General features: G+C 36.7%; 1 protein-coding gene across 15 annotated transcripts in view; it reads right to left on the minus strand.

The window, feature by feature from the left end:
• Positions 1-3,862: 3,862 nt before the first annotated feature.
• Positions 3,863-13,940, minus strand: part of NEK1 (NIMA related kinase 1) — a 45,203-nt gene continuing 35,125 nt past the window's right edge. For all 15 annotated transcript variants that reach the window (XM_085058660.1, XM_085058658.1, XM_085058668.1 and 12 more), the window contains 6 exons: positions 13,078-13,295; positions 10,943-11,097; positions 9,876-10,087; positions 7,661-7,794; positions 7,248-7,380; positions 3,863-5,273 (listed from right to left, as the gene is read on the minus strand). In XM_085058660.1, coding sequence (XP_084914786.1) covers positions 5,260-5,273; positions 7,248-7,380; positions 7,661-7,794; positions 9,876-10,087; positions 10,943-11,097; positions 13,078-13,295 — 866 coding nt within the window. In that variant the 3' untranslated portion in view covers positions 3,863-5,259. The remainder of the gene's footprint in view (positions 5,274-7,247; positions 7,381-7,660; positions 7,795-9,875; positions 10,088-10,942; positions 11,098-13,077; positions 13,296-13,940) is intronic.

The following is a 13,940-nucleotide window of genomic DNA, read 5'->3' on the forward strand; positions in this document are numbered from 1 at the left end:
AATGGGAACATTTGACTGCTGATGGGGAAACCAATAGGAGGAAAGTATGGCATCCCTGAAGTATTGCTTGAGATTTAAAAAAATTTAAGAGAGAACCACAGTCTTTTAGCCTAAAATTTGAATTTAGGGAAGTTTTATTCTGTATCAAGGATGCAGCCAAAATGCATACTTCACCCCTTCCCCTAGAGGAGAGATTACTATCAGGACTGTGTGCAGGATACAGCAAAAACTAGGGTATGTCAAAGACCTGATTGGTTCTCTTATCCTCAGAGCATGTCAGCATAAGCTCAAGCCACAGTCCTATTTAAATCTGAACTGAATTTTTTCCTGGCTGAACACAGTCCCTAAGGGAACATCCATCAGCCAAGCAGAAGTGAATCATGCAACGCCCTAGCCTCACACTTGATACAGTCAACCTCAGGGACAACTTGCGAAAGGGCCGTCACAGCCATCCTGAAACTAAGCAAATGCTACCTCGCTGGAGTTTTCCCATTGTGCAACCCACCCATGGCTTTGGCTTGTGTTGTGCAGCCAAACCTGTGAAAAAAGTCTCCAAGTCTTTGGATCTGCAATTTCCCTAAACTGTGTCATTAAAAAGATAATGAATAGAATTGGCTAAATCCCATCTTGGTTTAAAAACGTCTTGGAAATAAAATCTGGAAGAGTGCACCAGATCAGAGATGCTTAAGGCAAGCTCAATTAAGGCTTTAGTTGATGAAGAAGTGTTTTTAAGACTCTTGCACAAGCCAACCACTCTAAGTGCTACAATTTGAATTGATCAACTCATCAGCTCAGCTGGAAAACATATCAACTTGGAAATGCATCTGAAGCACAAATTGCATTAACTCACAAATTTAATTTAAAGGAAGCTCTTTATGGGTTTTAAAACTACTACTTAAACTCTACAAATTGCTCCATTTAAACTGCTATGATAAAAATGGCAAAAAAAATGGTTTAGGAATGACAACCACTGATTTCTATTTTATGCTAAATTTGAGTCCACATGGTTCATGAATAAACAAATGGTAAAATAAGATTTGAGAAAGCACACAGTTATTTGAGATGAAAAAACATTTAAAAGGATTTAAAAGTTAAATTTCTATATTTGTCTTTGGTTTATCACAGGTTATAAAATTCTGTAGACTGTAGCTACATTTGAGCTTTGATATGGTGTTTTTAGTGGAGACGGAATTCAAATCAGTAATTTAGTCAGGGGCATGCTTCTACCCCAGCCTCTGGCAGAGGGGAAGATTACGCAGAGCCCAACCCTATATTTCAACTGTACTAAAGGTGTTGTCTTTTGTTTTATTTAAATTTGCATCTAGTCATTTGGGGAAACTGGACATACCATGCCATAAAGCTACTAGAGAGTATCCAAAGGAGGGCTACAAAGATGGAGAAAAGCCTTGAGGGGAAGTCAAATGAGGAGCAGCTGAGCTCCGTCTGTTCAGCCTGGAGGAGACTGAGAAGAGACCTCATTGCAGTTACAGCTTCCTTGTGAGGGAAAGAGGAGGGGCAGACACTGATCTCTTCTCTATGGTGACCAGTGATAGGACACAAGGGAATGGCCTGAAATTGTGTTAGGGAGGTTTAGGTTGGATATTAGAAAAAGGTTCTTCCCAGAGAGGGTGGTTGAGCACCACAGCAGGCTCCCCAGGCAAGTAGTTACAGAGTGACTGCCAGAGTCCAAGGAGTGTCCAAGGAGGACAATGCTCTCAGGCACATGGTGTGGCTGTTCAGGGGCAGGGCAGGAAATGGAGTCTATGATCCTTGTGGGTCCCTTCAAACTCAGGGTATTCTATGATTCTATGATCCTCCTATCCTGCAGGAAAAGGAATGTAAAGATTTAATTACTGATATAAGCTAAGAAACTCTGCTCTATCCAAAGGCTTGTTACCCAGTTGAGTAAGTCCTATGTGTTCCTCTTATTTCTTATTTGCAAATAACATTTTGTAAACAAAGAATTGTATTTATGGGTGTTTTCAGAAGATGGCCTTGTGCAAGGAAATACCTATAAATTGCAGGCCTTTCGAATTCCTATTCCGGCTCAGCCCGGCCGTTTCTCCCCTGCAGGACGCCCAGCCCCAGGCTGCCGCCCCTTTCCAGCCGCGGGGGATCCTGCTCGGGGCTCGGACGCGGCGCTCGCCTGCTCGCTGCCCCCTGGCGGCTGCAGTGACAGCACACGGGGCAGCACAGCCCCAGCACAGGATTCCAGCGCCTTTGGGCAAAGCTTGAAAGCTTTAGAACAACCAGAGTGGAGAGCGCGTGTTTGAGTAAACATACAGCATTTATGCTCAAATGAGAGCAAGAGGGACAGAGAAGCAGTAAAAGCTGATGTAAGGACTATTAATAAATAATGCAGATTTCTCAAGAGCACTAAGCCTTGTTGGGAGTGTGGGACACTGGAACTCAATTTCAATTAGTCATTCACTTACCAGACCACAGAAAAATCTAAACTCTGTTTTCATGTTGCCCGATCAGATAACACATTTTTCTGAAGTTCCTTGTGGTGGTAACTTCAAATTATGCACTCATCAGAGTTCAGCAAATTGAAGACCAAAAGCCTCTTCCGGCTCTGTTCTTCAAAAAAGATTTTAGGCATCAGTGCTCTGGGTAGAGTACTGTACCTGTTCAGCTCAAACCAGCTCACTGCTGGGGCTCTTACTCCTTTCTGCTGAAGGTTTTTTGGTTGGTTGGTTGCTTGCTTTTTTTAAAGACTCCTCAACTGAACATACAGTTGGCTTCAAGGGTCAAGAAGCATCAGTGTTACAATAGTTCAGCGTATGTTTTGTGCCAGAAATACCATTCCACTTCTCAATTTGCTACTAGCACTGCAACAGAAAATTCTTCCAGGAGAATGTAATATGCAGACAATGCTCAACTAATTTCAACAAATTGCATACAGACCAATTAATTGTCTTGAAGCCACACTGTCCTTAATGCCATTATAGGATACATTAAATATGGATTTAACATTTCAGATGAAAGTATTTCTTTAGCAGACAACCTTATTTACTGCGTCAATTTTAAGTTGGCTTTTGAGGGATTTCAAAGATATTCAGTCTGGGTGGCAGGTTTGAAGATTATTCTTGAAAAGCTGCCCACAATCTACATGTATTTTTCAAATCATTAATTGGTAGAAAACTCTGTTTGTAAATCCTGAAGTCTGCAGATTATGTACATTTTTCTTACCTGAAGCAAGCCAGTACGCTGCACAAGAAATGAAGAATACCAATAATGATATGATTTTGGCCCAATCCTTAACTTCAGTAAGATTGTATCACCTTAAGAGGATTCAAAACCATGGAGCATAGAATATATCAGCTGGAATATTTTCTTGTTTCCATACAGTTATTCTGTATTATTTAAATCTAAAGGTTTTGAGTTTTCCCTTCCTCCAAAAGGTGGGCAAGGTATGATTTGAAATATCAGCGCTGAAAAAGGAAAGTAATTCAGATTCATTCTTTAATAAAGCCTTTAAGGGTGTATTTGCTAAAGGTCATGGATGATGTAGCTCATGAGGATCTCATATGATTATGGGATTATGCAGCAGTGAAAGGTGGAAAGGAAGAGAAGTCTGGTGAAAAGTTTACTGGGGGAAGTCAAGAAAAAAGAAATAAAGAAGGAAAGGGAATGAGAAGCTGCATAGCATAGAACCAGCACTGTTTCCAACAATGATCATACTTTCTCATCAGATGAAGTAAGAGGTGTTTATCAAAGAAATAAGGATATAAAAAAATAATCTGTATAAGGAAATGAATTATTACTAATTTTATTCTCACTGCAGATTCCCTGGATACTGCCGAACCAGAGTAAGTTTGGTCTACCTTTAAGAATTGTATCTCTAAAGAAAAATTAACGCTTTTCAGTGGGCAAAATTTTAATAATGACACCATAAAACAATTATACAAAAATCATGTACATATTTTGACAGTTTAAATAATAGATAGATATATATATATACTTGTTTTTACTTTGTGGAAAAGTAACTTTTGACAGTTTTAGATTGTGACTGGTTGTAGCTGAAAAAAAAATAAAAACCTGTTTTTCCCCAATAGGGCACTTGGAAGTTTGACAGTTCATCAAATGCATAACAAGAGACTTATTGTAATGGGTAAACCAGTAAAGCTGATCCAAAGACAATGACTGGAGAACAACAAAACCTCTAATGTCTGCCCTGTGCAGTACTGCTTTGACATAAGGAACGAGGAAATGTGTGTCAGAAGAAACCTGGTTTTGCTTGTAGGGTGGTGGAAACCCAGCTATACAATACAGGAGCCAAAAGATGTGAAGTATTACACAGCACTTGTAGCTGCAATGTTTCATTTTCCCCTGTGGCAGCTGGAGCAATAAGTCAGACTTCAAAACCCCCACTCCTTTCAGTTCAACAGTGCAGTTCATCATTATTGACCAGATTACAAAATTCAAGAGAGGTAAATAACTGGAATTTTTGGGAAGGGGATAGGGAAGGGGAAGAAGAAGGAGAAAAATATTGGAAAAAAGAGTATTCTAGCTCCAAATGGATTTTACAATCTCAAAACCTACCCAGACATTTCAATGGTGACTTATGTAGCAGTTTGCTCTGATTCAGAAACACCATCAAGATATTTCAGATGTGACAGAAGCCTTCAGCTTCAAAATACAATAAAAGTGAAATACTTGAACTGGACCACTAGATTAAGATACTATTAAAATACAACCACAAGGGTCAATAAAAACAAAATAACTTCTTTGTGTAGGTGTAAAGAAAAGCTATTTGAAGTATGTAAGTGAACAGCTAGAAGTATTTCCACAACACGGTAATGCTTCAAACTGCTCAACCATACCAGCTAACTGTTCATATGGCAAAACTTCTGTTTTAATAATAGGTCTTAGTTTTTTATCAGAATATATGCAGGTATTTCTTTCTCTATCTCTTTTGAAATTTGAGAGGTTACAGGTTTGGGGAGTTTTTTGTTTGTTTTGTTGAGGTTTTTGGGTTTTGTTGATTTTTTTGTTTTTGTTGTTGGTTTTTTGGTGTGGGGTTTTTTAAATTTTGGGGATCTAATAAGGAACACATATGCAAATCCACAGAAGAGAACTCTAAAGGTATCTCAGTTTAAAAGGCATGTTTTTTCTCTCTTTCATACAAACAACATTCATTTTCAAAGTCTTGCCTCTCTTGCCCCATGTTACATTCTCCACCACTATTTGTTATTAAGCTGTGCAGACTTCAGACACTGATGTGTAGAAAGTGCTAAGGAATTTCCTGAGTAGGGTTTATTCATCATTACCTGGGAAAAGTAGAAGAGGGGGAGAGACGGTGTGAAAAGGAGAGACACGCATAGACACAGTCAATTTAGAGTTACAAAACAATCTAGAAACCACAATTTAGTAAGCAATAACACAAGAATCCACTAAGTCTGTCACCAGTGAGGTGACCATTACCAAAGCTGCCTTAAAGCACTACATACAAATACTGAACATCATGTCATCTTGGATTAGTGAATTTAAGATAGTTTCACCTCAAGTGGCCTGCTTCACTTAGAACAATCCTCTTAGGAAAGAGCAATAAAGATTTTTTCTCAACATTTCTTATTTGAAGACTATAAGGCTTGTGAGACAGAAGCTCATGAAGAGACTTCTGTCTGTCACTTGTCCTCTATTCACCCCTATTAGCATAGGACTTTTTAATTAAAGTGTCTGAAATATAAAGAATTACTTTTTCTTAGCATTTTTGGATGCTATCACAGATTTGTAAAATACAGAATTAGAACTGAATCTATTAAAAATAGCCACTTGTTAATCAGCATTTTGCAAGATGAAAGTCAGCTCATTTTAATAGGATTCACTCAGACAACAGCTTATAATTTATATGCCAACATTTCAACAAATTTTCATTTAAGCCTTAGTATTAGTTTTTAAATATCCTTAAGGCAGAGTGGCAAGTAAAAGAAAATGGTAACACTATAGTAACCATTTTCTTATTATTCTACATTGCCAGTCTTTTGGACACTTAAAAAACACTACTACAGTATATCATTCCAAATCTGTTACTAAATCAATAAATCGTGGCTGAAAAAAATATTTTTCAGACATTTCTCTGTTATGCTTCTCTAACACAACAGGAAAACAACATGGAACTGATTGTTCTTACCTAGTGGTTCTATACCAGTAGAAAAGAAAAATTGGGAAAATGTAATTTGTGTTAGAATTTTAAAAAAATTATTATGCTTTTATAACTAGTTTTAAGACTCCCCCCCCCATCTAGTATTTACATATAAAAGTCATAGAAAGCCATACACTTACTTGACCTTGCACTGCTATTGCAGCACATTTGTAAAAGAATTTTAAAGATGCAGATAGTACATGTTGGTTAACATGCATTAGAATTTTTTTTCAAAATTGAAATACATTTAAATAGTGATCATTACACACACCTCTAAAGGCAATGTATGATGTTTCTAATTTCTGTAAAACTAATTAAGATTTCAGATTTCTTTTTTTCTCCCCCTCTCCAGTAAAGACTTTCACCATTAGAAACCCAAAAATACATAACTGCAGTTAAATTTCTGACATGAGAGAAAGGAAAAAACCAAAACCATTTCCTCACTGATGGTGGTCTGTGTGGTTTTTCATAAGGGTGACTCTGAAAGATGGAGGAACCATCCATCTGCCTCATAACCTGTGCTAAGCTGGGCAGGGCTCCAGAGCAAAATAAATTCTCTTCATGTATTACTGAGTCACCAGCTAAGATGGATGGTACATACACATCAAGCTCTTCTGAAAAATGCTAATTATAGGATAAAGAGCTCCAATAAATTTTCAGAAAAGGAGTGATGGTGCAACATATTAAAAGTAACATTTTAGAAAGCATAATACTACTTTAGCTAAAAGTTCATTAGTTCTAAAGATAAAATTAGTTTTTACTGAAAGTTTTGTTCTAGATTTCCACTTTCCTCATCTGTGTTTTACAGAAATTAAATAATTATATTGCACCTTTTGTAAGCCAGTTATTGTTACAGGTGACTGTACATGTACATTCTGTTCAATCAGAGTGGTCAGCAAAGTTTGCCACCTTTTTTTCAGGAATAAAAACACCCTTTGTGAAAAAGTTTAATTAATTTAGCCAATCAATATAACAAAGCACAGATATGTCCCATAATCTGTGATACTCTGATGTTTTAAAAGCATATTGGAATCTATATTGTATGTGACCAAGAAAGAGCCTAAGACAAACCATAACTGCGAGGATACATTGGGATTACCTTCTTGGTAGGCTCCATCTGCCATTACCAGGTGAAGAATTTTGGCATACAGGTGTTTGTGGTCATTTCCAAGAACAGACTGAACTACGGTAGAACAAATATCAATATTTTCATCTTCATCTTCAAGTATAGCCTGGGGGAAAGAACAAACCATGTTGCCAAAATTAAGATGGGTATAACATTTAGTAGTTCAAATTTATTAAATGCAATTCATGGTTAAACCCAAAGTTTTTCTCTTTAATCCTTAAATCCAGGGCATTTTCTCTGTTAATATTTTAGTGTGCCAAACAGATTAAAAGACTGCAGAGAAAACCTTTTACTCTAGTCACACCAAGCAATTAGTTAACTGGCACAGCAAACAGTCCTAGGTGCTTGCTTCTTTAAATATTTCCATTTGAGCTTGTTCCACAAACCTTTATTTTCTCATAAACTTCAATTAATTTATCGAAGCCTATTTCCTGCTCCAGGTTATATCTCAACTCTTCTAAATGGCTGAAGATACTATCACATTCTTCACATTCACTGGCAATCTCTCCATCACTATTATCTAGAAAGAAAGAAAACAACAGTAAAACCCCCTCAGTTTTCCTACATTCTTGGTGTTGTTTCTAAGTCTCTAAAGTAGATACCCTTTAAATGCAACCAAACAGGTAAGCTCAGGAGCACTGGATGATGTTGGCAGATGTTCTGACAATATGCAAGAAAATAGGAACTGTCCCTTTCTTGGAAAAAATACCAAATCCCAAATGGGAAGCATCCTGCTATCCCCTCTAAATCCCCACTCTGAAAATCAGACATAAGGGTGCTCAGCCCAAAGGAAAACAAGGTATGGTCTTAAAGCAGAATTTCAGTCAGCAAAGTAGGTCAAGTTCCATACCACCACTCTATATATTTCTGAGGTGAAACTCATGTAGTGGTTGGCAGCTGTCCCATGCTAGGGAAACGAGCTCCTTCATGAAGCAGCTGTCTTCTAGCAAAAAATAAGGACTCTTATGTTACACATCCATTACTTTCTGACCTGAGATGCATCTTGTTCCATGGAGTAAGTCTAAAAAAACCAGTACTACTTTAGCTACAGAGTTCCTCATTCATTTATAACTGCATCTCCTTTGTGTAACAAATTAAGTATGCCGAGTGGTGCACTAAGATACAAGAGAGAAACCAAGATAATTCTGCTTATAGGCTACAGAAACCTTAAGAATAGGTTTGCAACAGTCAAACATTAGGTAAATTTAACACAAAAAGGATCTTCTAAAAAATACAAGATAGAATCCCTATGTAAAATCCCATTATAAAATGCAAGAAAAAAAACTTTCTTAAATAAACATTGAAATTCGGAAAGAACTTGTTTACCAGGGAAAAATACACAATTTATTGGATTTCAGGGCATATACTATCAAACCTTTAAATGGTATTCCCTGGTAGATCACAGACTTCATGAATTAGTATTACAACTCTACTATTATAACTCTTATATACTGCTAGTGTAAGGTATAGTCCTGTCCAAATCCTATCCTTCATTAAAGTATCAACAGTCCAATCAATAAGAAATTATCATTAAAATAAAAAGTTGTATATGGGTTAAAAATCCATTAGTTTGTTTCTAATCTTCTGTTTAATGGCTAAATCTTGAGCAGACTTTGTCTCAAATTTTGTCTGTTACCCTTTTGAAGGCAGGCATGCCTTCCTCCCTGCCCCAACAATGAAACCTGCAATTCTTGTGGAATATTTAGAAGGTGGAACACTGGCATTAAACACTAGCACTTGCAACAACAGCAGAATGACAGAAACAGATTGTATTGTATGTTTTCAATGTATAACATCAGCACTGTCACAAAATTAAAGACATTAACTAAGTTTATTTTACCTTAAAATAATTGTTGGAATGTATTATATAGATAATATCTTACAGGTATATTCATAGATGTTCAATTTGTTAAAAATTGTCTTCAATCAAACAAAATTACACAAAAGCTATGTTTTAGATGAGTTACTGATCCTCTACATCTTTTTATACCTGTATTTCTAAATGCGCTTATTTTCCAGCAAAATACTTCTATTTCCACCAGAATTTAAAAAACAGAACTGAGACTTCAGGACATTGTGCATATCTAATGCAAAATGCTAAAAGCAGTAATTAATTTATCTGTCTCATTTTTAGTCTGATTGCATTAATACCTAATTTTGGCTAAGGACAAGGTGAATGATTTCATGCTCCTTCTGACTGCCTGTTAAATTACTTAACTGTAATTTAAGCTGGAACCCAGATACTCCAGCCATGTCAATTACTATTTCTTTTTCACACTTACAGCCATGAATTATTCAAGACATACAATGCACTCTGTCTTTGATCTGCCCTGAAGCCAAGTTTTAGACAACTACAGAAAAAGGCACTTACCACCACTGCCCAACAAACAGCCAATCTTGAATTTGCAGCATGGAATGTTGTTTATATGTTGCCCCCTTAATATTCACAATGTCTGAATATGATCTGATTTTTTTAAACTTATATATAAAACCATTAATTAGAGCTTTATTTCATTCTAAGTTTACAAAGGTAAAACATTCTGTGTCTGAATTTTTAACATGAATAAGAAACTTATAAAACAGGTAAAACAGAAATTATACCTGACTGCCATTCTTCATTAAGTGCACTTTCACTGCTGGGGTTATTTTCATCTCCTTCATCCAGCTCAGTACCGTTTGTTATGCATTCCATAGCATTAGCCTTTAAAGTAGACTCCTCTTCTTCACTCAATTCCTCGCTGGGCTGCTCCCTAAGCAATTGTTCCATTGAATCCCGGAGCTCCTGCAGATCTGTATCTGTCTCTCCAAACATACTAAAGGAATGTGATATAAAGTTTATATAATTAATACTTTACAAGACAAACCCTGTAGAAAGAGCTCATTTCTTCTGTTAAGCAGCACACTGACAAGCCAATCTAGCTGGCGGGGAAAAAAGAAGAGATATACTTCACCCCTCCACCTATTTGTGATTTCAGTCCAACATGACTACAGCATTGATACCATTATATCATGCAACACACAGGGAATAAACAGATACCCAACAGTCTCAAAAAAAGATGGTAAGTCCTCAATTCAACTTTATTAGTAAGATAATTTCAAAATCCTTGCATTTGTGCACTGATATAGAACCCTGGCAAATACAACATTTTCAACCCAGAGTAAAATGTGTCTGGAGCAAACAAAGAGATCTAGATCTAATCAGAATAGATATGCCAGACTATCCAAGCTGCAGGGAATAGGGTGAGATTTTGAAGCCCCTAAAAGAATTTGAGGAACTTGAAGAATATTCTAATACAACAGTATAGGAGATAAATGAGCAAGATTCCCAGAACACAGAAAGAAAGGAAATATTCAAGAAATCTTTATTTCTAGAAGAGGAAGAGTAATCAATTTTGAGTTGCTTGAGCAAAATGCAAGTTGCAAACACCAGACAGAATAGCACCTTGGATGGATTTTGGAAAGGAAATTTGGATAGCTATTGTACGCAGAATATCCCATTAGCTTCTCAATTCTCTGGAACAAGACTTAAATAGTGATTCAATATAAAACTTCTAAAATCTGTGTAAAAACCCCATGCTGGCATTGTGCGTATAACAGTTAGTGTCTAACCAAAAACATTCTTGATCTAAGATGCCTCTTACAATACTTGATAAACTTGATAGACTCACATATCCTCAGAATCAGAGGGTCCTTCTTTGGCTTGCTCATCTTCCGTATCATCTATTTCAAGATTATGTTGATGCTGCACATCTGCTACACTGGGAACATCAACTAAAGTTCTGTACAGTTTGTAAAGATCTGGGAGTGAACATGTTCTCAACATCTACAAAGGCAATAGAAAGCCTGCTTGGTAACAATATTAAAGACAGTTTGAGTTTACAAAATACTTTAAAATGAGATTTTTTTTCTGTCCTTTTTAATTTGAAGGTCAATTTAAAAATAACGACGTGTCCAGCACAGATACTCTGATTGTTGAAAATCTGAAATATTGAATTTTACTTCTCAGTTAAAAGAAAAGCATTCCTCCTGCCTTTATGGGTTACAGTGACTGAAAAGCTAAGAACATCAAGTGACATACAGCTCCTGGTTTTGTGCTGATTTGTTCACCACCCTGACAGCCAACTAAAGGAACCCTACAGTAGATAAACACTATATATGCAATTTTTTACAATGTATTTGTGTCAGTCACTTCTAGTTAGGACCATTTTAAGTAGATGACAAAGGAATAATCTTTAAAATGACACTTTATTATTTCTCTAGGTTGGTCACTGAAAACAGTAATTTTTGTTTATGGTATATTTCAATGCAGTTTCATAGCATTGCCATCAAAGGAACAACTGCCCATTTTGACCTCTACTATGAAAGTGAAGGAACAATTAGAAAACTGACCTTATCCTGAATTTGAAAGTTTGCAGGTATTTTAAAAAATGCTTCTGTTCCTATTAACTTATTTCAGTTAACCTGCAGACAGGACATGAACTCTGTCTACCCTGCTCCCTGCTAAACGTTCCCACAGTTTCTGGGTGAGAACTGCAGCAGAAGTGTATTTGGGAAATTCCAGAAAGTTACATTTGCAGGTACTGCCCAGAAGTACTGAATAGCCTCTTGCTGCAACCAAATGAGGAAAGGGAACGTGTTGCTCTTTGTCATCAAGTCTGCTGCAGCAGTAACAACACACCTCATCTTTCCCTTACTCATAAGTTATGTTTTCTGTAATAATTGTCCAGCTGCCAGATGAACAGCTTCATAAACTATGAAGTTTATAAGATAATAGACTAACTTTTGAAACATGAAAATGAGAGCCATAAATCCATTTATGTCAATATATGGATCTTTGAATTTTTTATCACAGATGCAAAGAGCACTATCCTTGATACTACATTTCCTAGCAATCAATCAACCAATAGCCACTACTCAATATTTAATTATCTGTCAGTAGTGCAATTTCCTTCACGTACTCACAAAAAAAGACTGAGAGTCAAAGGAAGAAGCATTCTTTCTTATGTGGTGTTCCACCACCTAAAAAATCCTCTTCTACACAGCAACTGAATGCAATGCAGGTATGACAGTTTCCAGAGACCTTGGCACTGCTGTTTCTCCAAAATCTTTCATGCACTTTCCACTTTAGAATCCAGGCAAGTATTGCATAAAATTTAAAGAGTCTGTTTCATCTACTAGCTTTGTAACTACTCTTAAAATATTTTAAATCTGTATCAAAACCACATTCCACCATCCTATGCTTGTTTCAGAGTGTGAACTGGAACTCAACCCTATGTAGCTGGTCAGGAAGTCTTAAGAAAGCAGTTACTTCCATTCACTGTTCTTCAGGCTTCCTGCTTCACAGCCAGAATCTGTGCTAATAGGTTAAATCTTAGAGGAAAAACATCACTTGGTTGCCAGAAATTACAAGGTATCTTTGCTGCCCTGTTCAGTGATTATTTTTATGACGGAAAGGTAGTGATTATGCTAAAAAACTGTACAAAAGGGAGAAAGCAGACAGGGCAAGTTAGGAATGTCTTCATGAACTCCCTCAGTTATGTCTCAGAGAACTGGTGGAATTCCTTCACAAACACTTGGAACATAGAATGCTGAATGGTGAAACCAGAGACTTTCACTGCTGCATGAGACTTGCTGATACCACAAGAGTAGAGCAGTTGAACTACAGGGCAGACATGGCTAGACAAATACAAAACACCTGCTGAAAGAGTTGTGCCATCTGTCCTGGCCTCATTTAACTTCAATAAGAAAGTAAGAATAACACTACAGAAAAAAAAGGTATTTTCTTTTAGGTTTTTAAACTTGCCTTTGGGTCGTTTGCATCAAAAAGTCCTGTAGAAAGTCCAATCAACAATGAACTTTTGCCTTTATTTTTTGCTGGTGATATGGAACGTGAACGAGGTACAAAAGACTCTTCCTGTGAAGACTGAGCTGACAGAACTGGTGAGGCTGTTGGTACACCTGTGGGCTGTATTACCCTCTGGAATAAGGGTTCAGCTTGCTGAGAGTCACTGGAACAAGTTTCTGATGTAGTAAAAGAAAGTCTGTTACAAATCTAACTAGATTAAAACCCCAAAACACTTATGGAAAAGGTAAGTAATGTGAATAAAAGTAACTAACTCTGTTGTACAGTTAGAGAGAAACGCAGACAACACCTTAAAGTATTAAAATATTTTGGTTATTTTAGTAAATACAATTACAATGTGAAATTTGGCCATTTTAACTTTTCGAGAATATACAACCCTCAGCTACAGTCTGTTCTGTTCTCATGTTTTCTGTTTTCTCATTATCCAGTCCATGCCTGATATTATGTCATCCATTTTCACCTGTTCCTTATTACCTTATACAAGATTTGTTCAAAGTTACCTCAATATAATTTGCCCAAATAGGATGAAAAAACCCACCCAGTTTGCTTAAACCACCCATAATTAGACACAAGAGTATCACCAACCATACTTGACAGTACTGCCAATGTATTTTCTGAAGCTACTTCCCAGACCTCCAAGAACAAGCAATTCTTCTATGCAATAAAGATGAAAGATTGTTATTAGCAGCTGCTTAAAACATTGAGGCGCAGCTGAATACTAATTTGAGATGTGTATAAACAAAGCAGCACCGCTATTAAGTAAACAATTAAATTTCACAACATTTCAAATAGTCATTTGAAAA

Source organism: Lichenostomus cassidix, chromosome 4, assembly GCF_008360975.1.
Source record: "Lichenostomus cassidix isolate B80296 chromosome 4, HeHo_3.0, whole genome shotgun sequence".
Lineage (NCBI taxonomy): Eukaryota > Metazoa > Chordata > Aves > Passeriformes > Meliphagidae > Lichenostomus > Lichenostomus cassidix.